This window comes from Anas acuta, chromosome 1 (genome assembly GCF_963932015.1).
Source record: "Anas acuta chromosome 1, bAnaAcu1.1, whole genome shotgun sequence".
NCBI lineage: Eukaryota > Metazoa > Chordata > Aves > Anseriformes > Anatidae > Anas > Anas acuta.
In genome coordinates, this window is record NC_088979.1 from 174,949,680 (window position 1) to 174,977,448 (window position 27,769).

The window sequence follows — 27,769 nt, forward strand, 5'->3', positions numbered from 1 at the left end:
ATCCTCAATACAAAAGTTCCATGATTACCCTGGTTTGTTAAACATTAATCTAATATCGCAAAATTTTTGTATTACGGCTTTCCTTTGGTGAGTAGTCAGTCATGGCACTACTGAGGATGACTCGCAGAAAGCACAGGACATCTTTATGTCCCTGCACAAACTATTTTGACCCTACCAATATTGTTATAAGCAGCAAACAGTGCATTAGTAGCACTGTTTTCTTTCAATCTTGGTGGTAACAATGGAAGGCAGTGCCAATATTTCTAAGACATCTCTAAAATGTACAGCGTACCAGAACAATTTGTTTTAGGTTCCTTCTAATGGTGGGTCTGGTTTACTTTCATACATGAAAGATGAGTGAGACAACATTTTTTTTTTAAATAAATCAGATTATCTCCTGTACAGCACACAATGACCTAACGTTAGCTCTTTATACGAGTATCTCACACACTTTATTTAAAAAGAACCACCCTTGCCTCATAGCCATGCTAACAGAGATGCCACTAGGTCATCTGTGTACAATTTATAATGTCTTCTGCATAATGCTGCTTCCTAACAGAGGCCTTACTTGGTGATGGACGTTTAATGCACTCCTCTTATACACCGAATTTCTAACTATTTCAGAATGAACAGATTCCATTACTTAAGAAGAGGCAGAAATGTTCCCTTAAATTTCCTCAAATAAATGTCTTATTCCACTTGAATTGGCTAATAGAAAAAATCTTTAGAAGGTGCTCATACAGAAAATTAAAAGCATTTGCATTTATATTGTTAAATGGCTCTTTGACAATTAAAAAGAATTTAAAAGCTTCATTTGTACTTTTACTACTCCAGTCATAAAAAAAAGAATACCCTAGATTGAGAGATCACATCACATAAAATATACAAATGTCTAATAAAGATTGAAAGTTTATTGAAAAGGTTACTTTTCGATACAACTGTTCTCCCATACAGTATGTAAGTTTTCTAAAAATTATCAATGCCAGACAACACTTTGTATACAGACAAATGTCATGCTAAATGCTTCTGAGAGCTACCAGTACTATTGCCATCACTAAATATTTATTAATGTATCACACAGTTTTTCCCCCTACATTACCCACGTTTGCTCTTGACATTTCTTTGGAATAAATGGTTTTCTGAGGGAGACTACTAGGTGATTATCTTAAATTATTAACTCATCCCAGCTAGTCATTAATTCACAGAAGGTGACCAGCTGTGCTGAAGACATTATTGAATTAATGTTTTTGTGTCAGATAAAGAAAATGTACTTGCATTGTACTGATAAAGATTTACTAGATATTGGCAGACATCATGAAAGAAGAAATAAAATAATCAGATATTTCATTAAAAGCATAAGCCATGTACCACATTTAATTGTACTAATTTAGCAATGTCACTAGGATAGTATGTATTTAAGCTGGTTCCCAAACAATGAACAGAGGATCATACAACCGAAGAAGGAAAAAAAAATGCTGGCCTGTGGTTGAATCTATACTAGCCTTAAACACATACCCCAGCTTGAGAAGCACAGGCAGTGTTCAAGATGAGTTTTACCTTTCTTTCATACTGTAACTCCAAACTGAGATTGGGTTTCCCAAAATTTTATTACAGAAAACTATGGTAGATATTTATTTAATACAACTTTATTCTTTGTTGACTCAAACATTAGATTTCATTTCATTACAACTGGAACAAAGCAGGTTCATAACTAAAGGATTTGATCCTGAACTGTACAAAATTTAAGAAGAAAAGTGCACTAATTATTGGAGATAATTGAGATGGATCAGGATTTGGATATCAACTACTCAGTATTTGTATCCCCAATGAGGGAGAGAAGGGAGAAAGAACTGCAGGAAAGGTTCTGCACCCAAACAAAGGAATAACTCCTTTGAATAATAGAATCACAGAGAAATCCTATGGAGAGGGGAAAGAATTGAGGGTCAGAAAATGAGAAGGAATGAAAGATTCATGTTAGAACTTGTAAAAACATCGAGAAGTTTTTATGAGTAATCTAAAGACAGAACAGGGAACAATTTTAAAGTGCCTATAATTCACACTATGCTGATTTATTTCAACTGTTCTTTTCTTGATTCATTTCTATAGAGATGGGCACGTTGCAAAGGCTGGAGAGTGTTAAGGGTCACTTTCCTTCCCTGTGCTGTGGAAGTATTATGTTCACTATAAATAAAGGGATGATACAATACTTTTTTAAATGAAGTGTTGTTTTTTGTTGTTGTTTTTGTTTTTTTTTTTTTTTTTTTTTTTTGGCAGCTAACCAACAGTTTCCTGAGTCCTGTAGGAATTTACTCCCTAAATTAAGAAGTAAATGCCTGAATGATGAAACATACCATGGATTCATTGAAGGCTTGATACCGAAATTTAATCAGAATTTTTAAATTAAAAAAATCTTGTTTTATCAAGCACCTTACATACCAGACCACTGTAAAGTGATTAAAGAGACTACAGTGGAGAATAACCAGATGGGACAAGAGTCTACATGAGTGAGGATCTCTTTGGCTGGGGACTGCTTTCTATCAGAAGTACTCGAAGGCTGGTCTGGGTCTCATCCTCTTCACCGTTTTCTCAGAAGTACGTAACCACTAATCAAATCTGCTACTACAAAATTAGAGGCTTTGTAAATACAAAGGCTTTGGAATAAATACTGAATGATTCTGAGGTCTAGGAAAACCCAAATGAGATGACACGAAAAGTGTTCATAAACACAAAGCTGTGCTCTTCAGAACTAAATTGGAATCTTAAGTTGTAATTCTATGCTCTATCTTCCTTTGAAAAGAAGAATTTCATGACACAGCTAAAACTTCACTTAGAATACAGTGTTCCAGCTGATCAAATTAGCTTCTCTAAATTTTGCTTCTAGTTTAGAAATGCTGATTTTGAATCTGGTGTATCATTCGACTTTTCACAGTATGTCTTAGGTCACGCCAAAACACACTGAGCAGTCCAGTTTCAAGAAACATTACCCCAACTGCAGCAGGTGCAATGAAGGACTATGAGAATGATCAAGGGAACATAGAGCCTATTTTGCAAGAGTGAGACAGCTTGGCATACATAGACTAGCAAAATAAAAAAAGGATAAGAGAACTTTCCATATACACATCAGAAGTGTAAATACTACTAAAAGAACAGTAAATTAATCTGGAAAACAGTACTGGCACAAGGAGAACTTGTGTACACTTGCTATGAACAGAGAGTGAAAACCAGAATTTTGCTGGCCATTTAAAGATGAAGAAATATCATTCTCTAAATAACTTTCTGCTAGGGCATCAACAGCAAAGACAGCTTTACATGTTTATGAACTACAGTCATCAAATGCAGTCCATATACTTGGCAACTATGACAAAGGGCTGGATTTGACCCAAGGGAAACTGTTTTGTTCTATACTCTTATCTTTTTTTTTTTTCCCTCCTGAGGAAATGCCAGCTGAAATAAATCTAAAGGGTTCTGAAGCCCCAAATCTAAAATATATATGCTACTAAAAACAGTGTTTATACATACACCCAGTAAAAAAAAAAGATAAAGATTGGAAGATAAACAATCTTTGAAGAGATTTCCAGCCGGTTTGGGATTTGCAAAATTAGCACTACAGATTAATCCTTACAATGGAAGAGAAACTCAGCACAGGAAATAGGGCTCTGGGTACCCCACACAGCTAATGTTAAGGGGCTTGGTATTGACCAACTTCATGCGCATTTTCTACACTTTACAAATTATCACCATCACAGTGGTAAGACCTGCACCCATGACTATCAGAGGGCAGTATCCTAAACTACTCTATAGAAGGCAAGTAACAGCGCATGGCAAGTTACAAAGCATGAAGTGATTGCTTGCAGTACACATCAGACTGCCATATATCATAAACAAACTCTCCGTAAGGAAAGAAGTTATCGTGTAAAAGAAGTTATCGTGTAACACTACCTTGTCAGGCTTTCCTTTCAATGATTATCAGGAGGCTATTTCAGATGGAAATACGCCCCCCTTCAAGTCAGCATTAGATGAATATTCAGCCTGGCAAAGTAAAAATTACAAGTGATAAAAACTGACAGCAAGTTGTCCTGTATGATCTCCTAAGAAACGGTGGTCAGCAGCATCAGAACTATGAAGAGCAACCTAAATTGACTGGACAAGTTTCTGAACTGACTCAGCTCTTAGTATTTCATTATAACAGTCTCCTCTGATTTTATAAGGTTTAGGTACAGTCAATGTTAGCTGGTAAACTGTGTCAGTAAAGGTATATAGACTCACAAGTCTAAACAAAAATATTTAAACCTAATACAGCTTCTTTGAGAGTGACTGTATTTTCTTTAAAAAGCACTCTGAGAATTACATTTACAATAACAAAGTATCACTGAACCATGATAGAATAAAATTACAATGCTTCCAAGTTAAATGCCTAAACGAAATACCCTCTCAATTTTGTTTCACTAAACAAATCTTCCAAAACCAAGCCACTTAGCAAGTCCCTGCAGGGAATCCTGTGGGGAGTCTGCTCTGCAGAGTAACACTGGCACAGTAAACAGCATTTTCATGAAGGCTGGCAAACTGCATCATCAGCATCCACCCTAAGAGCTGCTAACCAACCCTACAGAATCCGTAAGAGAAGAAGAATTGCATGTATCCATGTAGCTAACGCATTCCAGTAAATTCCTCCATCCTTAACCAGTAGGAGATATTACCTCAAAGGCTGTAGGAAAAAATATGTATGGCAACAAGTAGACAGAGAAACAAAGAAATACTTGTTTCTATCATTGTGAGAACAAGATACACCTATTAAACCACAGCCTGTGTAAGCTCTGGTGCATACTGATCACCGTGGCATATCCTAAGAATGAAAAGAACTCCAATGTGACCTATATTCTATGTCTTCTTAGAGCCTGGGAAGTACCCTTGAATCTAATTTTAAAAGCTACCATGTAAAACCAATTAGGGCAGGATCCACTAAGCGAATCACTTTTGAAGCCTCTCCTGTAACAAGCTACAAAGATGAAACGGCTTGGCAGATTTACCATCTCATAAAAGGAGGGGAGAAGATGAAAAAATGCAGCTTCTTATTTTTCAGACAAGGCGAAACTTGAAATTTTAGTTACATGTCATTGTATTGTGTGTGTGTGTGTATATATATATATATACATATATATATTTGTAGGTCATATTCTCACCATACATACTGTTACCCTCGTACTAAAGCTCCACTAACAGACTAGCTGCCAATTTGTTAACCACTTCAGTATTCGATTTGCTCGAAGGTCAGAAAACGCGATTGTTTGAACACTCCTGTAAGTCAACACCAGTGTTTCATTAAATGGAATTGCATTGCAGCAATGAAATCATGGGAACGCACCAAGAAAAAGTCGTTTGTGTTAAACTGAGTATATTTTATTATTAGAGAAATACATGTCTTTGTTAAATTCCTCCCCCTCCTCCTCATTGCCCTTTTAATTAATCCTGCAGTGCAAATTTAGTTTTTGCTGTAAAACCAAGTAAATGAAGTGTGCATAATGATTTTGTTAAATCTTAAAACTGCTCTATTAATTAATTGGCAATTTGCTCAGCATACCACAGTCTACTGAAGTGACACTATTGAATAGCTAAAAAGGAAATGCTTTTTACACTACAGAAGAAAAGGGGAATCTAAGAAACATCATCCCTCTGTGAGAAGTAGGGAAAAAAATGACTTGTTTTAATGGGACTGGGGAGAGGTTTAGACTCCCTCAATACTTCTTAAGTAGATTTTAATATAAAAAAGGCTGACATGTGGCAATGCAGCTTCAATACTGTGACATCATGACTTGGTCTCTCTTGACTTGCACGGTTTCTGGAGAAGCATGTTACAGGGATTAAATCCCTTTGAATACTAATGTGTTCCTCTTTTGAACCACAAAGAATATTAATCCTCCTCCCCTCATCTACCAACAGCTGCACTGGTTTTCCTTCTTGACAGGGTGGAACAAGATAGCATGGCATGATTGACCTGAATGTAAATATTGCTATTTGTTTTTTGAACTGCTTACTTGTTGTGGAAATTTAACTAATTTGCCATCAGGTTCTCAACAGCATGAACAAGAAGACAGTTTAGGCACCTAGAAATGCATTTCTTAGCAATTAGATCCAAAGCAGTTATAGAAATAATTAACTTATTAATAAATTAACACTGAATTCTGTCAAACATTTAGAGTGGCTGATACAGGACGTCAGACTGGAATGTTCCCAGAGAAAGGGCATGCATGTGCGTACACAAATACGCATGCATGTATAAATATATATAGGTATGGGAACATCAGCGTTAAAGTGAACAGCCACAGTTCAGCTCAGGCATGATTCCAGCATATCTGGCTGGTTACTAGTTCTTCAGGAGTTGATGCATCTCAACCCTACACAACTCTTACGCATCCTCTTTGTGCAGTTTCAGGAAGGACACCAATTTCAACAAAAGTTAGATAGCATAAAAGAGAATATGCAGACTTACCATAAAAAAAATAAACCACTTAGTTCCCATTATCAAAGTAAGTATTTTCATACGTTTGAAGAGTCAGGTCAACTGCCACAGTGCCTTTCATTCATATATAAACATACAACTGAGTGGTAAGTCAATACAAAGCTTGGCATCCATATAAAATCCTTTAGAGTCCCAAACTTCAAAGTAAGAAACCCCATCATATTTACCATTCTGGGTTTTCACAGACTTTTACCAGTATTTTTACCTTCCTCTATTCTTTAAAACATGTAGAAATATCATCATGGCAGAAGTAGATTATATATAGATTAATAAGGAACTAGCATAGTTTATATTCAGAAGAGATTACACTGATGAATTAATGCAAGTTTCCAATCCATTAAAAAATCCACAGAAGTACCATCACCTTTCTGATACCATAGTACAGCATTGAATCCTCTGGCATACAATTAATGCACACTATGATGATGCACGTTACAAGAGTCATGGTACCATTCAGAATGCCTAACACAGGTATGCTTCCTTTATTTCTGTAGTGCAAAAAAAGTATTTCCACGTGACCTATTGAACGTACACATAATCCTTTCAATTCATCTTGGGTTCTTATTAGAGATAAAACCCTTGGTTAACTTATATTTTCTATTGAGGTACCATTAAATCCAAGAACATAAGTGTAACAGTCTGCTAAAGGTATGGAAGCTCTTCCCCCAGGGTAAAAACAGTAATTCAAGGTACCTTGATTGTGCGCTGGTGGAAATGAAATTTGAGATACAAATCTGCACACAAACTGTTATGTGGCAAATTGTAGTAAAGCACCTTGCTAGCCTGTCCCCCATTAAACAACAAGCACATCCCATGTGCTAATAAAAATGCAATCTGAGGAAACAAACCCAGGAAGGCATGGAAGATGACATCCTTTGGACTCTACAAGAATTCAAACGCATTAAAATATCATGCTCAGGTGGAAGATAGATTTTTCAGATGATACTAAATAGAAAATTTAGCATATAGTTCTACTACAATAAGCAGGTTTAATACTGAAATCATACTCAGTTCTCTATAGTTTAAAAGGTCAACACCTCAAAAATACAAAACCTTGGGAACTCATAGGTGTGAATTTTGTAGAATTAATTTAATCATGTCCTAAGTCCTTGTTTTCTAGCAATTAAAATACATCAAATAGCGTTTTAACAAAAGAACATCAAGCTTGTGAAACAGTGTTGGGAAGGCTTGGAATGGCTTTGTCCAGAATCTCGAGTAAGAAAAAGTGAACTAGATGTCCTTCTACCTCTGTGTACCTAAGAATACCGTACCTGTCCTCTACTAACATTAGTCATAACTTGATGTTCTCTGGTGTAGTAAATTGGACTTAAAGTGAATACAGGTGGTATCAAATATCCACTTCATTGCATTTCACAAGTTTGGCAATTCAAAAAAAAATATTAAAGCAAGTAGTTATCTAAGCAATCTGTAGAAGTTAAACATCATACTGTTTAGTGGCTCTTCATATAGCAGCACACACAAACTTTGATGTGCTCTCAATTCAAAGAAAGAGGAGGCAGAAGGGTGAGAAGAGAAAGAAAAGTGCCTCACATAGCTTAACCCTGACCCATTCCAGCAGTTAAGGAGCAGCTTGGAACAACTCCAAAGACTAAAGCAGCTCCCTTTCTAGTTCTGCTTGGACAGATGGAAGATAACCGTATTTCAGGGTTTCAGAGTATCTGATAACCATGTTTGAGGGTGTGAAACTCCCTGTTTAGCTTTACAAAAATAAAACAACTTATTTGCTTTTTTCAAAGCCAGTTTTGATTAAAATGCTCTAAACAAGGCAGAAAAAAGAGAAAGAAAAGGGCTCTAAACAAAACGGAAAAAGAGAAGATGAAGAAAATGGAAGTGCTCTCAATCTGGTTGTCGCAGTAGAACTATCCTGCCCTTCATGGGAACCCTTGTCCCACAAGTTGTATGGACTTTTTACATAGCTGAATGCAATTATTCCATCTCCTTCTAGAGGTTCATTCAACATATAGCTTAACTTTTGAAATTACTGTTTTCAAACATGGTATTTAATGAGTATTTAATGGTTTTGGAATGCACACACAAAATTGCCAACATATGAACAGTTTCCATTAATTAACATTTAAAACTAGACAAATTCATCAAATCTAAGTAATTTAAGAAAACTACATTACATAGTAAAAAGCTGTCTTATATGAAAAGAAACATACAAAGGCCTACAATAAGCTCTCTTGTTATCCTTTCCAAAAGCCTCAGCAACTGCAACAATGTATGGAACAAAAAGAAACTGAGCACTGGAAAAAAATATATATATAAATAACATGTTGGGTACCCTCAAACCTTAGTATGATGTATGACTATTAAATACATGCCTCATGCTACTTATGAGTCTAAAAGCAGTGTCCTACACCTTAAAGTATTTTTACCCTCTCATCTGGCGATTTAGCTCTCTTGCTTTATCAGTCTAGGCAGAAAATATGCAGACTTGCTTTCACTTTCTTAAGAGGACAATTGCAGATAAGTTTTGCAGAACTGTTCTCCCAGGTATGCTGATTTTTTCAGGTTAAATTCTACCTGGTTTGCTTTTGTATCAGCTCTTCTGTTTATTGACTGTTAATATAATGAAACTTTTATTTACATTCCTTATTTATCCGCTAAACTTTAGTAATACTTATGCACACTACTATGTTAATGAGATTACAAAACCTTTTAATGAACACCATGAGAAATTGTGGATGTGATACAGGTACACTTATTACTGAAAATATGCTAATATTGCTTCCCATTAATGCTAAAGCCATCATATGAATTAGTATGATAGGAATGTAATGGATGTTTTCTTTAGATTTAAGTGATAGAATCCTACGCTGTCTTTGTCAAAGGTCTGGGGTTCAGTCATCTATTACAGTCCTTTCTGCGACAGACCTGAAATTATCTTTTCGCAAATAAACACTAATATTTTTAAATAAGTTATGTATTGTAAAAACAATTCCTTTAAACTCAGACTTATGGAACAATCAAGGGGCACTGGAGGACAAGAACAGAAAGATTAAAAAAACATCTAGTAAGTAAAGTTAATTTGCTTCACTCTTCACCACTCAGGGTCACCAACACGAGCTATAATAAAGTAATGTGAGGAATGTTTTAACAATTCGTGTCCATAAAGAACAGTCCTGTCTGCCTCTGGGCCCTGCACTGGCAATTTAATTCTTGAACCACAGATGCAGTGTGTCCCAGTCTCCCCCTCATTCTAGTCAATTTATCAAGTCTTCAGAAAATACTCCTCCCATTCACTATTAACAGGAGACACTGCTTTATCCTCAAGGGAATTTCTTTTGCAATTGTCTTATGATTTTAATCTAACTGCCAGAGCATCTCCTACTTTTTGCTGTTAAACTCAGAATCAGCGTAGAGCTTTAACTATCAGTACAAAAGGAATTAGAAGTAGCTCATAAGCAGAAGTTCACTAATAAAAGGAACACTGAAACACACAACTTGAATTTTTCACACCTTACAGTATCGTTAGATAGTAAGCCATACCATCTGTTTAGTGAAATAACGCTCAATGAAATACCAGTTGTAAGCAGGAAGTCAGAGGCATTTACAACCCATATAAAGTTTCCTTCCAGGCAGAAAAGAAAGGAACAGCAGAAGAACTTAAGTTCACATTAATAGCATAAAGATTTTTAAGCCAATACCCTTCTAGTTCTATAAGGGCTATGCAAATCAAAAGTTTCCTTTCTTACTCCTAACCCGCCCTACATTTTCTTTCTGCTATGAAGGTATTTGCTTAGTTCTGATTCAGAAACTCAGGCAACTTTCTTTTCCAGAAATAATACTGGAAAATATTTACTAAAGGATGAGATTTCAACTTACCTGATGAAGATCATTGCCCAAGACATATTCCTGGAAGTAACCTGGTGCAGCAGATGATGCTCTGATGGCCTGCCATAATTTATATTGACAGCCTCCAATATAATGAGACTTAACCCCAGGAAAGTGATTGTAGTTTCTAAAAACAAATGCTTTGAGTGGTGTTCCTCTGTTTACAATGGTGCTTACTGCTGCTACCTAGGGAGTCAGAAGGAACAAAACTGAGTTATATTACATAATAATATGATAATGACAATTTCACAAACTATGAAGTTCAATTTATAAATCTAATGAGTCTCTGTCATCCTTTGTACATATTTTATCAACTTTTTTACAATACTTATTTAAAATTTAAGAACTTAAAAAAAAAACAACAATCTCCCTAAAGAGAAAGCTTTTTTAAACCTAATATTGTTTCCACTATTTTGTTTCTACTAGTATCTATCCACTGACATTTAAACAAAAGCTAGTGTCATATATGCAATTAAAAAAAGTTCCACCTTCATGAGTAGCAGTTAATGCTAACACTAGAAAACAAAGCCAATTCTTTGTTTGCTAGATACACATAAAAAAATAATCCCTGCATATTTATTTTGTTGAACTACTATTTCAAACTCCACGTAATTCAAACTGCTCTAAAAGAAAAATCCTAATGGAAGTGAAAAGCGCACTAGAAGTAGGCCTGTACAATTCTCACACAGTAACGAGCAAACAGTAACTTAGATATGAAATACATATGTAAGAAACATCAATCAATTACTTTCTCCTAAGAAACAATTACTTACCATTGCAACCTCTGTTAAAGGATTGCAGGAAAAATCTCTTCCAAAGGGGGAAAAAAAATCTTTGAAAGACTTTCTTTCAAGTTTTTTTGTAAGGACATGTAAACATCATTAAGCCACATACATAAGTTTAAGAGAAAGGCCACAACTGCATTTCCATAAAATGCATGACTGCAGAATTCAGCACATTTTACAGATATAAATGCATGAGGTGGGAGTACCTATAATTATGGGTGAGTGTTAGAATTTGCAAGACCTTTTTGTGAGGATGTACCCAGACTGCCTGGCCCTGTTTAGAACAATACTCTATAGCAGACAAGTGGGTGTTCAATTCTATTTTGTGTACTGTTTTACTGAATATTTTTTTGTATGTGAAACATTACTCAACAACGCTAGCAGCTGATACTGTGATATCGCTGTATCCATTTCCATTATTCAGCTACGTAAGTAAATCATTTAATACACAGCAAGTTCACCTCCTTAAAAAAAGAAAACAAAAGTATAACTTCTAAATAAAAATGAGAAGGAAAATGAGTGCATGATTTATATTATATCATTTGATGGAGAAAAAAGTTTCCTGTTTTGTCAAAAGAAAAGCCTGGTTCTCATCACCACAGAAGGAAACACTTTGATAAGTTTTCTATTAAGTTTTCCAAACCGATGCCTTTTTTTTTTTTTTTTTTTTTGTAACACCCATATTCCCCGTTTCTTGAAGCGAAAGTGTAACTTGTAAAATGCCGGGCATCTTTTGGAAAAATCCATCTCTTCCTGAATTTAACAGCATCACAGAACACACAACCGTGTATTTTGATTTTACTGGCCCTGCAAAGAGTGCCAGCACTACAAAGTGATTACTGTGAATAACTAGTTTCAACTCTATTTATATTCATGTTTTATTACTGAAGAACATGGAAGGAAGCCAAAGATCCCAGTTCAAAGATAACTTTCAAGTCAACATAGAATAACTTCTCTCTCAGAAAGTAACATACCACTCCAGCCTTTTCATGTCCTTGTTTTAGGCATGGAGTAGGAACGCGATCAGTCAAGCACATGTTTCTATGTTTAGAAAAATGTGAATGTCTTCCATTTAACAGTAAAGCATTGAATATACTGCTATGACACCAAAACACCTGTTAATTGCAGATTGTTCTGAAATGTGCTATTATATTTCCCTTCTTTCTTCACACCCTATCCTTCACCAAAAATACCAATGCTTTCTCATCTTTCACTCTTGTGCTGCTGAATATAAAACCCCTCCAACTAAATGGTGCCTTTTAGATGATACAGAAAGAACAGAGAACTTAAGGCCTGCAAATGTGAATGGAGAAAACCTGGTAGCCCAGATAAACTGAAAAGAGACTCCTTCCTGTTACTACACAGTAAGATACTGCGTTTGACATCATCTCCAGATCTCCATTTGATCTCCAGATACTAGAATTTTCTTGTATCCAAAAACAAATTTTGCACAACTTCAAGAGGCTGACCTAAGTACCCCTCTGCTTACAAACCTGAAACATACTCTATCTTACAGTGTTACCTAAAAACATGAGAAACTGCTAAAGAAATTAAAGTGTCTAGTTAATTTTTATTCTTTATAAGCACAGGTTGTCTTATACAGATGCTTGCAGAGCTTATCAATACCCTTAGTATTTATCCAATATTCTTCTAGTGATGATACTCGAATCCTGTTAAGTACTTGCGAAGCATACAGGTTGTATTGACCTCAGAACATTGTACGTACCTTCGGACATTTGGAATTTCTTGCCGTTTCAATCAAAAGATTTGAGCCCATTTTTTCTCTGCAAATAAATGTAAAAAATTGAAAGTGCTCCATCAGCTTAGCATGAACAAAAGACATACATTTTTATAACCCCCAACTTCTCTAAGAATTTTGCATTTAGAAGAAACAATGCTTGGATTTCACTTTAATAATCAGAATTCCACAACAAATTTCAAGAGTTAATGAAGTTAACTTCAGTTAACCAGTACTTCATACCTACTAGGCTGTCGGAAGTAAGTCTGAAGAGTGACTGAAGTCTTGATTCAGTTACTCACTTCGCTACATACTTAAACAAAAAGTCAGTGCATTTTTGCATTACTCAACTACTTTGAGAGGACAGTAAAGTACTTTGCAGCATTTAAGAATCCAAAAATCAATAACCTCATTAGGCAGTTTTACAGGAATGAAACTCTCCTGAACTGTTTTACGTTATGCAAAGATAGAAGATATGCACTGTTCTGCATGATTTAGAAGAAAGTTGTAAGCTTATTTTCCATGATAATAATTCGATATACATTTAGTACTCGTTTTTCAGGTGGAATTTTTTCCTATTCAGTTTTCTAATCACTAATTAAAAGGTAGCCCTCCTGCATAATGCAGGACACTGGAGAATATCAGCATACTAGTTAATCTCATAGCAGCATCTATTTCAACTTCCATTTGCTTAGAATCAAGATATAAAAGCCTATAGAGCGGGTGCTCATCCATAACAATTCAGGAGGCTTTCATTTAAATCAGCAAGTTGTTTGTTTTGTTTTGTTTTTTTTTCTCAGTATGAGAAAAATTTCTCCAGTTGTTTGTCAAGATAGTATGAGAGGAAAAAATGTGAAAAGACAAAAGAAAACAAAAACTGGAACTATACACCAGATTCTCCTTGTAAATGCAATTCAATACAGCATTACATAGACTGATGTACAGATTATACAGTAGGTATAATTTTCTTCACAAAGTAATTAAAATAACTGATTAAAACCATTCTTCAAATTGTAACAGAAGGAGTCAATAAGAAACGTTAAAATAAGTTACAATAATATCTAAGACAATCAATTCCCTACTACACTGAATAAGAAGTTAAACAAAATTAGTTGTAATTTTCAGAAATGGAATTTATGATGTACCCCATGAATGAATTCAATATTAGCCTTAGCCTAATGCAACACTAGCTGAATTATTTTCAGCAAGAATACTTCTCCTGGAAGTAATCCCATCAAATGCTAAATGTAAGTTGCATGTCTATACATTGGAAATTTATACTCTATTTCAGGCAACACTGACAAACCTAACTACCATTTAAACAGGAAAAAAAAAAACACCTCAGCATTGCTAAGACTTATATTTAAAGAAAATACAAAGTAGTTTTCCCATGCAATTACTTAAAGTTAGATCTGAGCTTATTTCCATAAAGAGATGCTGTAAGACCTTTCAATTTCTTTCTTAGTTCTAGGCTGTGAGGAAACCTGCATGAAATCCTACTGTTTCAGTGAAGTGTTGTGTAGGTATAGCATCTCCATTCAACACTGCAGAACTGGGTCAAAGAAGAGTAATTTGTTAATCACTAGATTTTATTTTTAATCTATGAATAATATAATTGCCTCACTTTTGTCCACTGTCCATGAATAGAGTCCTTTACCTCCCTCGTGTTATATGCAGCTACAAAGAATAAGAGCATTTTAATTAAAGGCACATGAAATACTTCCACACGAGGTAATCCTGGTCTTTGTAAGACTGTTCCAGTTGGGCAGGGGAAGAAAAAGAGGTATTTATTTGCCTTGCCTCTTTTCTGGAAGAAAGAGGACCTCCAGATATCTTAGAAGAAAAGATACATGATATTGGTATCATTAACATTTAACTTTCCTAAAAATTTGTAAAATCACAAAGAAAAAGTGCTTGGAAGCCTATCTTCACTTCAACAAACCATCAATATTCTTAAACCTCAGGCAGCAGAAGTCACTGTAATGTCCAGAAGAAACACTTTCAATCCCATAAAACGCATTAACCACATTTCCAAATAAACCTGTCACTTCTTATCCAGAGAAGCTTTTTACCATTTTACATTTGCTCTCAGAGTAAGTTGTTTCTGTTCTTTCAGAATCATTATTAGCTTCCACTAAAAATTATAAATAACTGAGCTATTGTCATGGCTCTGGCCAGGATGGAGTTAATTTTCTTTGTAGAGGCTCACACAATATTGCTTTGGATTTTTGATGAAAACACTGGTGATAACACACCAATGTTTTTAATTGTTGCAGAGCAAGGCTTACACAGAGCCAAGGACTTTGCAGCTTCTCGTGCTGCCCTGCCAGTGAGGAGGCTGGGGGTGCACAAGGGACAGAACCAGGACAGCTGACCCAAACTGGCTACAGGAACATCCCATACCATGTGGTACCATGCTCAGCAATAAAAGCTGGAGTAAATAAGGAGGGAGACAGGGACATTCAGAGTGATGGTGTTTGTCTTTCCAAGAAACCATTACGTGTGATGAGCCCTGCTTTCCTGGAAGTGGCTGAACACCTGCCTGCTGATGGGAAGCAGCAAATAAATTCCTTGCTTTGCTTTCTTGCACAGCTTTTGCTTTACCTAGGAAACTGTCTTTATCTCAACCCAGGAGTTCTTTCACTTTTAACTTTCTGAATCTCCCCCCATCATTCCTGGGGAGACCACACAACAAGTGGCTGTGTGGTGCTGAGCTGCCTGCCAGGGTTAAACCACAGCAACTATCAACATGACTACAAATGAATAAAAGTAACAGAATTTTTAATAAGCATTAGCAATTTCTTCCACTGATTTCCCCCTCCCCCCCATATATTTATTAACACACCTGTATACATATCTCTGAACAAGTATCTTCTCATTGCTAACTCTAACAAATTGGATATTTTTTCACTGCAGTCCTTACAGCTCTTTTCGCTTTTTAAAGGAAGGGGAAGGAGGCAAGAAAACTCAATAGAGCATCTAAAATTAAAAATGCCTACTACAGCACATTATTTCAGTTCTTGCTATGTCTCCTTAAAAAATAAAAAGGCACAGCATGTGGCTAGTAAAATCTGTAGCAGATTTGTAATGAGTCAGATGAAGCAGAGTTGGCAAACAGACAGGAATATAATCAGAAATCAGTGCACTAAAGCTTGCTTTATTCCCCAGAAACAGAAACCATTACATTAAAGGCTTTAAATGTTTTGGTAAATAGAAAACAGTTATTTCAGAAGAATGAGAATATAGGCTAATCTTTTTTCTTTGTTTTAAGAATTTGCTTACCATGGAAACAATAACAAAAATGAAAGCTCTCAAACTTGCATTAAAAATCAGGTTAAAAATAATTTATTTTTACTTACTTGAGCATTTTTTCCCAGATATCGCTGTCATAAAAGGCATGGCTCCAACCCATTTTGACTGTTCCAACAATTACATTCTGCTTAAAAACGTCTGATCCTAACTTGCGATACAGTTCTTCACAATCATCCAGAGGAATATGGAACAACCCCAACATAAAAGCTAATATAGCTCCTGAAAAGAAGTATTTTGAAGTGTTAAATATAACATGGAATAAGATTACAATGATGGATTACCATTAACATAGTTCATAGGTTAGCAGAACATCTATCTTGAAAAGGGAAGATTAACTGACATTTATATCACCAAATTACTGTTCAAACATCATAAACCGTGCTTTAGAAGGACCTATCTTTCATAAACAGAACGTAGAGAAATTGACAAATGACATTATTTTGTTTTGCAGATTTCATCATTGCAAAAACATACATGGCTGATAGGAAATTAATTCCACTGCTTTATTTGGAAAGAGAAATGAGGAAGAATAATCTATGCTGTAGTATTTAGAAGTATTTGGAGCATTGCTTGCAATCTTCCAAACTCCTTGATTGACTGAAGAAAAAATCTAGGAAAATTCTTTAAGACAACAGAAATTTTGCCTGTTCTTGAATACATTTGGTGGCAACCATTTAAAATCAATCACTCAGAGAGACCTTGCAGAGGGATCTAGATAGTTAGGAGCATTGAATGATCATCAACAGCATGAAGTTCAACAAAGGAAAATGCTGGGTTCTGCACCTGAGACACAGCAATGCCAGACACAGGCTGGGAGATGAGTGGCTGGCGAGCAGCTCAGCAGAAAGGGATCTGGGGGTGCTGGTCGACAGCAGGCTCAACGTGAGCCAGCAGTGTGTCCTGGCAGCCAAGTGGGTAAATCTCATTTTATGATGCTTTAAGCACAGCATGACCAGTCAGTCCATGAGGTGATTCTCCCTTACAAGTAGCATTAACATGGCCCCACCTTGAAGATTGCATATAGTTCTGGTCTCCACAATATAAAAACCATGTTAAGGGTCTTGAAAGCATCCAGAGGAGAGCACCAAAGGTGGTAAAAGGGCTGCAAGGCTGTGAGGAGAGGCTGAAAACACTTGGGTCGTCCACTCTAGAGGCTGAGGCGTCCTCGTTGCCCTACAACTTGCTGAGGAGGGGAAGCGCAGAGGCAGGTGGCGGTCTTTTTGCCCTCATAACCAACAATGGGATATGCAGGAATGGCACAAAGCTGTGCCAGAGGAGGTTCAGACTAGGTATTAGGAAAATTTCTTACCATGAGGGTGGTCAGACACTGTAATGGGCTTCCTAGAGAGGTGGTTGCTGCCCTAAGCCTGTCCTAAGTGTTCAAGAGACATTTGGAGAATGCTCTCAATAATAGGCTTTAACTTCTGGTTTAGCCCTGAAGTGTTCAGGCAGAGGCACTGGATCTTTGAAGGTCCCTTCCAAAAGATTTTTTCTATTCATACATACTGCCATCTAGTGTGTGCCTAAAAAAGGCATGACCTACCTCTGTAGGAACAAAACAATTTCCAAAAAGCAAGACTGCAGAATATCATTAAAAAGACTTTTGAAATTTACAATCAATACATTGCTAAAATTCTTAGGAATGTTAAACCGAAAGGGGTGTATACAACCTCTGAATCTAATTGTGCAACGCTGAGATATAACTAAAGTATTAAGAAAAAATAGGACTAAGGTCTTTCAAATCTGGAAATGAATGCAATACATTTGAATAAAGTTCAATCCAAAAGTAAATTCTTGAAATGGATTAAGAATAAAACACACATGCAGAAAGAACTACATACAGCCACAGATGGCTTTAAAGGAAACACCACTTCCAAGCTTCTTCCCTTCTCAGACCCCCCAATCATGATAGCAGTGTCAATGTATCAACAGTCTCCCAATTCTTAAGTGTAGCACACATCCTTAATTTAACCTGGGGCTACCTGTCACATTAAAGTTGTGTCAAGAGAAACTTACTTGACTGTCATATCACAAAATTCAACTCAGACCAAACATCTATCAGCAAAGTTTTCCAAAATAATGCAAGCTCTCTGCTACCTTATTTTCCTCTTTAGTCTCTAGCACTAATTCTACAATATCATGTACTTACTATTTTCATGAATAGTTTCAAACTGAAGGGCAAACTTCATGCCAAATACAAGCTCATTGTCCTCACCACCACCTGAGAAAGAGCACCAAAACCCTCACTCTGTGTCAGCACACAAGTGGCAGTACGTATTATCAGAGTCAGGTTACATGATAAAGGGCTTTGCTGAAACCTGCTGCATGGTAACAAGACACTCACAGGAGAGCAAGCTTAAAATCAGAGTCCAGGCTCTATCTGATGGCCTAGTGAAAGAGCAGCTCACACTCTCAGTCTCGACTGTCAACACTTCAGGGAAAAAAAAAAAAAAAATTAAAGCCTGGGAGGCTAAGAAGCATATCGTGAAGGACATGGGTCACTAATAAGACACAAGACAGATAAGAATATAACCTGAATGAAGTAGTATTTCTTCCTTATTCAGCAGTAATAAGAGTTCAACTGAAATGCTCTATGTTGACTTGCACTATGTTCTTCAAAAAACAAATGGACAAACTGAAAAAAAATCCACAAAAAAAAAAAGCACAACCACACATCAAGGAAGTCTGTTGACAAGGAAAGCCTGAATAAACTGGGTATAACAAAAGCCTTCATATACATAAGAGGCTAATGCAAAGAGAAAGAAAAACAATGTCCCTGGGGAGTCGGGACAAGAAGAAACATTTGAACTGCAACAGTAGATTGACATTACATTTGGAAGTTTTGTTGTCTAAAGACAGCAGAGCACAAGTTTTCTGAAGACATCTGTTATGATTCAGAGTCTGACAACTGTCAGCAGTGAAACATTCATAGCTGATCCATCCCCTGGGAAATGAGATAGCCTAAGGTCAATGTCAGCTCTATAATACCATGACTTGACTTATTTATGAGTTTTCCTGAAACTAGATTTCTGTCAGAAAGGTGTTTAAAAAGCATTTCAAAACTGGAAAGAAAATATGAGGAAAAAAAGACTTTAATATAGAGACATGCCAACTTTGTTCCAGGAGGCTCCTAACTTGCAAATCACCAATGGCTGGGAGAACGCATAGGGGAACCAGCCCCATGTTTTTCTTGTGAATTCTACATTGCACAGGATTTACGTTAACTTTTCCTCCATAGAACAACATTCAGTGGCTCTCTCTGTTTCACAGGCTCGTGGATTTTCTGGTGCTTCCCTACCCAGGTACTGTGCTCAGCAGTAAGTGACCTAAGCGTGCAGGGCTCATTACAGCATCATTTCAGCGATCTTTCTGTGTGGCTGCCACTTTTACACCCTATAACCAACAGCGTAGAGAAGCACAGAGAAACTAACTACAAAGACAGATTGATGTTGAAGTCACAGCACACTGATTTCTTAACCTCAAAGGCAAAACAGGTAAGGGATTATAAGAGACGTGAAAAGCACAGCAGAAAAAAAAAAAAAAGAACTGTAATGCACAAGGGGTATAGCATTTATCACTTAATACATCACTTCTGTAAACCATCATTCATCCAGCTGCAAGCTTCTGCAAATCCTATCGGTACACGAGCTGTCAACACAAACTGCAGTGGTAACGTACACAGCTAGCACGTGCTGACAAACATGCACATCCTCTCCCAGCCAGGTACTGTCACCTATTGCATGTGGGACTGGTGCAGACAAACTTGCTTGTAGAAACAAAGCTTAACAGAAAGAGTTAAGTATTAGCAGTTACAAACCCCAAGATCCGGTGAGAAGGATTCAGAATAAAGTTAGTTCTAATCAGTAGTGGGATTGAATTGAGTAAGAACACCAGGCTTCTCTAGCAAAGATAAAACATTTTTATCGTGATTGAAGATGACAGTTTCACTAACAGAACTTTTCTAATACCTTCCAAAAGAAACAACCCCTCACACTGCTAAATAAATTTATTAAGAATTTTTTCAGACTGTCAAAAAAAAGTAAACCAGGCAAACGATAGCGTGTCTGCAAACAAATTCTGTCTAGCAGTCCTAACCATTCACCCCTTCTCTACTATTTTGAACCTACTAAACACATCTTTGGAAACATGGACAATGTATTTACCCACAGTGATCTGCATTTAATACATTTTAGAACTGAATTGTACTGGAGAATAAGTATATTGAAAAAGAATTTGGATTTCAAAAGGAAACTGAGTTATTGAACTAGAGCATACCTCATGTTTTAAAACAGTAATTTGCTGCCACTGGTCTAGCATAACATCTAAAAAGCAATGATAGTCTTCCTAAAATAAACTTATGTTTACAGTTTCCTACTTCCGAAGGAGAAGCAACTTATCATTGAGTCACAGAGTAATTAAGGCTGGGAGGGACCTCTAGAGATTGTCCAGTCCAAACTCCTGGTCAAACAGGAGTTTCAGCTAGAGCAGGTTGCTCAGGACTTGTTCATCCAAGTTTTGAGCGACTCCAAGGATGGATATTCCAGTCTGTTCAGGCAACTCTTCCCATCCTTGCAAGGAAAATGCAATTCCATGTACCTAATCATTGTTTCCTGTACTGCAGCTTGTGCCTGCTGGCTTTTTTCCTACCACTGTGCACCTTCAAGTATAGGCTAGCTTCTCTGTATTTTCACGTTAGCTGAAACAGCAATAAGGCCTCCCTTAGCCTTCTCTTCTTAAGGCTGAACAAACCCAATTCTTCCAGCCTCTCCTCACACATTGTGACCTCCAGACCCCCAACCGTCTAGGTGTGCCTGTCAGACACAATCAGGATGTCAACATCTGCAAATGGGGAGCCGAAAGAAAACATAAAGGGGCCAGAGACCTTTAATCTGCTAGGTACATCACAAGCTAATATGTGATTGGCTTTTTTTGCTGCAAGGACACACTGATGATTCATGTTCAACCAGTTCCCAACAGACCAGGTCTTTTTCTGCTGAGCTGTTTTCTAGCCAGTCAGCCCACAGCACGTATACCAGATGAGGCTATTCCACCCTAGATGGATGACTCTGTGTTTGCCTTTGCTGAACCTCAGGCAGTTCCTGTTAAACCATTTCTCCAGCCTATGAAGGCTGATCTGGGCAGTGTCCATCACTGTATTGACCCCCTAATACGGTATCATCCATGGTCTTCATACAAATGTACTCTGTGCCATTGTGGAGGTCATTAATAAAGACAGGAAACATTACTGACCCACTATTAATCCACAGGGAATATCACATTTTTCTGTAAATGCCATAAACATTTTAAGACATTTGTAACTCTGTGCAAAAAATTGAGGTTTTATATTCACTGAAAAAATGACAAATCAGTTTGAAGTTTCAATCAAAAGCAACCAGCATGTCATGAATAACCCAATGTTTTTACTTACAAGAAAAAAAACAACTTTAAAATTACACCTGTACTTTCCCAGCTTACACTCAAAGTCAGAAACCTGGCAAATATTGCAAAATCTACATTTATCTTCAGATGTTCTTGCTATATTTATAGCAAAATTCCAACTTGAGGATTAACAGTTACCTGTGCTTACACCACAAATGTAGTCAAAAAGATGATGAACTGGCTTTCCAGTAAGTTCTTCTAGTTTCCGCAGTGTTTGAAGTGCAACTAAACCCCTGAAACACAGAAAAAAAACATACATATAATGGCAGTTTTATCTTATGCAGGTTTAATTATGCATCCCTTTGATTAATCAGAACTGATAACTGCAATAACAAGAAGCCTGGATATTTCAGGGAATGAAAAAGTATTGGTATCTATATTTTCCAGGCCTATGCTAAAGAGCTGCGTATGGCTAAAGCTGCATCAAACCAAGCATCACCTTGCCAACACATCCTCCTGAGATCAGCCCCTCCTTGCTACAAATTATTTCCCTTAATACAAGTTTAAACTTGTAAACTTTTCCACAAGCACTTACAGTTTAAATATTATGATAATTATACATTGTATTAACATACTAGCCCCATATGTTTAAGATACTGCTATCTAGTGCAAACACCAGGTTTACAAAAAATTACAATTAATGAGAAAATCATACAATGCTTGAAGGCAACTCTACTTCAGAATTATTTGTTGGCAGGATGCCAACACGAAGGCAGCAAATTGAAAAAAAAGTCCTTATAATATCACTGACCTAGAAATCTAACAGAAACTTTACAACTTTATTTATACATGTAGGCAAGCATTCACATTTTTATTGAAAAGTAAACAGGCAAACATGCTTTATACTTCTGCCGTAAGTATAATTATAATCAACTGCATTTACTTATTTGCCCAACATTGAGTTTTACAGCTCACATGAGCCTGCACTTTTAAGTGAAATTATGTGACAGAAAACATCTTTGATCCTGTGCTGTTATCTGTGAACTATCTTTCTTTCTACTTTGTAGTCTACACTGAACTTTCAGAAACACCCAAGCTGACATTGTCACATGCTTACTCCTTACTGAAGGCAACTGATTTTGATGTAAATAAATACCACGGAGAAACAAAGTCAGCAAAACTATTTCTGCTATGACTCCCACTCTCTATCAACAAAGAGTTGTGAACCAGTAAACATTTGACAAGAAAATTTCTTCAAATGTGCCTGAAAACATAGCTCTTAATAAATATCAGATTTTAAACACTGCATATGCTTTCGCTGCTACTCTTTACAAATTGTGGTAGGTGAATAAATTCATGCAAAACTAGAGCACAAGTAACAGAGGACACGTGATACATCCATTTAATAAAAGCAGATGTTGGTAGTAGGTAAAGAAATATAAACAAAAAGCTCTGCGAGAAGGGCTTTCACCATTAGCCTATTCATTCTTTCATGTGACTAGTCCTGCTAAGGCACATTGTCCTCTAGAAGGGTACAAGAACAGGTTTTGTCTTATTAAGCTGACATAAACATTAAAGTACAAAATACTACCAGCAATTCCTGCCAATTTTGAATTATGGAGATGAGCACTAAGTAAAATGACCATTTAATTTACTCATTTCCAAAACAAGAAAGGGTCAGTCCAAGAACCACTGATGCATGTAGCCAACAAAGTAATTTCAGAGTCCCAGGACTATTAATCCATGGAAATTTAAGTAAAAATGAATACAGAAGTAAGTACCTATGACTTGAATAGTCAAATGCAACAGAACTGTAAATCAGACTTTGCATGTTTAGGCACAAAACTGTCAAAGAGAAACTGAAATTCTATTTACAGTTACACTATGAAGAGATATACAAGCATATATTAAAAACAAGTTTTACCTTGTTCCTCCTCCATCAATAGCAAGGACTCGAATTCCCCAGCCTTTCACAGGGTCTGTATATCCAATTATTGCTAAAGTCTCTCTAACAGCAGCCTGAAGACTTTCGTCATTTGCTTGTCTCAGTCGCAGGAGGCATGGAATTACTTTTTCCTATAGTTATGATAAAAGATGTTTGTAGTTATCAAAATGCTTATACCAAAGGAATTCACACTCATATTCACTAGTTTCACATTTTAGAATTAAAGTAGTATATGAGTTACAAGAAAACTTCTTTAAGCCTGTATTTACCCATCTCTATATCTACCAAGGGGAAGAAATGACTCCAATATTATGTTGTACATCCCTTTTTGTTAAAAATAACCAGCTCTCACAACTCATCAATCAAGCTGAAATTAAAATCCTTCTAATAACTATAAAAGCTAAGCTTACTGTTGTTTTATTTTTTTTAATTATTTAACCAGCAGTTTAGTTTTGTGGACATTAATGTCACATTTCCCAAATAGAAACTCCAGTATTGAGCACATGAAGTACAACTCAAAGCACAGATTTTAATTATTAAATATCACACTGATTCAAAGTAGGAAGTGCCTTCAAAGCATATTAATATCAAAACAAAACTTAAAATTCTTCACACTGACTGTTAAATTTGGAATTATTATCACAAAGATATATTATAATCAACATGGGAGTAGTGAGTGCACTCTCTCAAAATAAAATATTTCACAACTATTCATGTGCACGTCTGACCAGTGCCCAGCCAGGGTAATTCTCCTGGCCTGAACTCCATCCAGCAATTTTACAATCCATGTCACCCAACTGTCACATCTTGTGGAAAAACACATGGAACTGACAAACACCTGATTGGGCTAGAACAGCCTACCACCCACCTCCTGTCCTCACTGCATGCAGGAAAGACAACGAACAGAACTAGATTACGTAAAGTTCTTTGATTTCTACACTCCACTCCTGTCCTTTCTTTGAAGGGAGCATGCAAAGAAGCATCAAAACTGTTACACATATGTAGATCAACCGTACAGTACATTCCCGTCTGGTCAATTGCGAAAGAGAACACAGCGTACGACCTTCATCTACCACTAGAATAAGCTATATTATCTACCCACATGACAATGCTGTATGCTTCTAAATTAAACATAGCAATCTTAACAGCCTTAGGCTAGACTACTGATAGTTTGCATAATGAATCTGCTTGAACCAGCTAAATAAAAAGCTAAAAGATATTCACACCATAATCTTTACAAGAAGAAAATATGCCTAGCCCACAAAAGCACAGAAGAAAGTTTTATGTCATTCTATAAGAATACCTCTGTCAGATATTTATTGCTTGTCTAAGCATAAAGATTATTTGCACCTTAATTGCAACTCCTCTGCTCTCTGGAAATTCCAGAAGATGGTAAGTCAGTTCTTCAACCCTGCTGATACAGATTCTTCGATTAGAGGATCTTCGTAGGGCTTGAACTAAAGCTCGAGTCCTGTTATCAATACTCACTCGTGCAATGATCTAAAACAGATAAGAGTTATACAAAGAACATAAAGCTACTCTAAAATATGTATACAATTTGTCAAGACTAATTCCAAAAGGTTATTTTAAGATTTCACAGAAGTCCTGGACAGCATGTCGTACAAGCATGTCTTAAACAGAAGCAGGCCTTGTTTACAAGGAAATAAATAAAGAATTCTTAGAACAACCAGACACCAAACAAACTGGCGTCAGGATTTCTGACTGGGAGAATTGTCAGGGCAACTCCAAAATGATTGGACCACGAAACAGTATGTTACTGTCACTGCAGCCAAAAAAAAACAACTAGAGCTACAATGTATATAAATATGAACTATATGTATATACATGTAAATACATCTATACAGACACATTCTTACATAAAATATACCTATGCACAGAAATAATATATGTAAAAACAGTAAACAAAGACTTGCCTTTTCTCTCTGAATGGACAGATGCTTTTCCCGGTCTTCTGCTGTCTTACTCTCTTTTGCTTTGTCTTCCTCATCCTTCTCAGACCCTTCTTGCTCTATCTGTTTACTCTTTTCTGGTGCAGCAACTTTTGTTTCTGACCTTAACTTGGGCACCAACCCACCAATGTAACTGTCTACAAAAGCTTGTACGCTGTTACTGGGATAAGAAAGAAAGTTTGCAATACTTTTCTTAGTGGAAATTGGAAGAGCAGTACTTGTCTTTTCAGCATCCTGAGTCTCTGTTTCAGGAGACAAAGTAGCTGTTGAAGCCACTGTCTTTTCTTCAGCAATTACAGTATTTTCTGATGAACCAAGCTTATTTGTCACTTCACTTTTAGAGTCCTGTAACAAAGCATTCCTCTTTTTCTCTTGATCCATAACGGAATTATTACTGAAGTACCAGTTGATATGGTCAGCTACAAAGTTGTAAGTCTCTCCAAAACTTGTAGAAAGGTAGCTTATATGAAAAAGTTGGGTTTTAGAGGCTGAATCTTCTGGAGTATCTTGATGAGCCCCACTTGAGTTTTTTAGCATAGACTCCAAGTTTTCGTTTGCATCAGTGCATTTCCTGGCAGCTAGGCCTCTGTTGCAATCCTCCTGAGTTCTGGCATCTGAAATTTGTTTACCATTTTCCAGACTGGCACTGAGGTTATTTTCATCTGCATTACTTTTAGTTGTTTTTCCTAGAGTACCTGAGTGTGACTTTAACCGAGCTATCCGCGACACCAGTTCACTGTGAGTGCCAGACACAGCCTTCGAAACAGACTCTATGGTATTCTTAATTCGTGACATGCGATTGTTCACTTTTGTAAGTCCTTTGGAAGAAGAAGTCAACAGTTTAGAAACTCTGTAGTATAAGAAGTCATGGCTGTAAATTTGCTTGTTATACCAAAATGTCCTGCTTCTGGCCCATTTACACTGAGGCTCGCTTGTATGGAAAACTCTAAGATGAACTCCATGATTTATCCTCCAGAAGGCTTTAGGTCTATACAAACACAGGTACTCGGTTCTTTGCTTCCACCAAAGACTTTTTGGGTTAATCACAAAGAACAAATATGTATCTAAAGACAAATGAACTGTCATTACTTATAAATAATTACACCTTTCCTACGTTGCTTGTCTACTTCATTCCAGAAAATATATTTCAATAAATAAGTCCCATATCATGGTGTTACCTAGAAAAAACAAAAACAAAATAAAACAGAAACTAAACAATGGCAACTCCAAACCAGCAACAAGTTAGACTGCAATCTCATAGTTGTTTAAAGTAAGTACAGCTTATTCATTGCTCCAATAAAGACAGACAAACATTGAAATTACGTAATCTTGTGATACCGAGTGCTCAGGACATTCGGTAGTGTCATTCCAGCTATTTAATTTTAACACAATCTCCCTAAAAGGCCAGTTTATGTTCATTTTGAGGAATCACAGAGTCATTAAGGTTGGAAAAGACCTTCAAGATGTAACAGCTGTCAAAAACGCTTATTAGCATATCGCAAACTGCCTCATTGGTCCTCCCAGTAAGCAGAAAGCTAAAATTCACTTGGTGGCACAGAGCAAACTGCTCGACAGCCCTCCCAACGAGCTGCACCTCTCCTTGGCACCTTACCTCGTGCCAAGAGACTGCCTTCCAAGCGGCGATGACATTACACTGCCATGAAGGACTCCTCCGAGGGTGAGCGGGCACCGGTTCCCTGCGCGACCCTTCGGTACAGAACCGCAGTTAGGCTGGGCGCGGCCTTTACCCCCCTCAGAGCCCCCTCAGAGCCCACTCAGGCCCCTCAGAGCCCCCTCAGGCCCCAGCCCCACACCCCGTTGCCCACCTCAGCCCCAGCCCAGCCCGGCGCTCCCTCACCCACGTTGTCCCGGGCTGCTGTACACCCCCGGGGCGGGCAGCGGGGTTTATTTATTTATTGTTTTCACCCCTCCCCTCGCAGCGAGGCCGGACCCGCCGTGCTCCTGCCAGGCCCGGCCCCCTGCCCCCCGCCGGCCGCCCCCCACCGCGGCAGCGCAGGAAGCAGCTGGGCCGCGCCGCTGCGCATGCGCCGTGCGCAGCCCGCCGGAAGCGGCCGAGGCCAGGGTGGGCGGGGCGGTGCCAGGCGGGGAAAGGGCAGGGCGGTGGCGGGGAGGGGTGGTGCGCATGCGCGGGGCGGCGACGTGCGGGGCGGCACGGCCGTCACGGGCGGGGGGGGCGGCGTCGTGAGGGGAGGGGGCGCTGTAACGGGGCTCCGCCCGGGGTGCCCGGAGCTAATGGCGGTGGTA

At 37.4% G+C, this 27,769-nt stretch overlaps 1 protein-coding gene across 8 annotated transcripts in view; it reads right to left on the reverse strand.

Annotated features, from left to right (window-relative positions):
- The window catches only part of PNPLA8 (patatin like phospholipase domain containing 8), a 36,462-nt gene extending 8,911 nt beyond the window's left edge, over positions 1 to 27,551 (reverse strand). Inside the window, exons 1-10 of one of the 8 annotated variants that reach the window (XM_068669464.1) lie at positions 27,363 to 27,551; positions 27,117 to 27,211; positions 25,469 to 26,682; positions 24,885 to 25,034; positions 23,514 to 23,665; positions 21,788 to 21,882; positions 16,258 to 16,429; positions 12,887 to 12,944; positions 10,367 to 10,561; positions 8,517 to 9,607 (exon numbers count right to left, since the gene is read on the reverse strand). In XM_068669464.1, coding sequence (XP_068525565.1) covers positions 9,575 to 9,607; positions 10,367 to 10,561; positions 12,887 to 12,944; positions 16,258 to 16,429; positions 21,788 to 21,882; positions 23,514 to 23,665; positions 24,885 to 25,034; positions 25,469 to 26,590 — 1,977 coding nt within the window. In that variant the 5' untranslated portion in view covers positions 26,591 to 26,682; positions 27,117 to 27,211; positions 27,363 to 27,551 and the 3' untranslated portion in view covers positions 8,517 to 9,574. Of the gene's footprint in view, positions 1 to 8,516; positions 9,608 to 10,366; positions 10,562 to 12,886; positions 12,945 to 16,257; positions 16,430 to 21,787; positions 21,883 to 23,513; positions 23,666 to 24,884; positions 25,035 to 25,468; positions 26,683 to 27,116; positions 27,212 to 27,330 lie in introns of those variants that run through there. The other 7 variants (XM_068669463.1, XM_068669460.1, XM_068669461.1 and 4 more) reach the window with 7 other exon arrangements.
- Between the last annotated feature and the right edge of the window lie 218 nt (positions 27,552 to 27,769).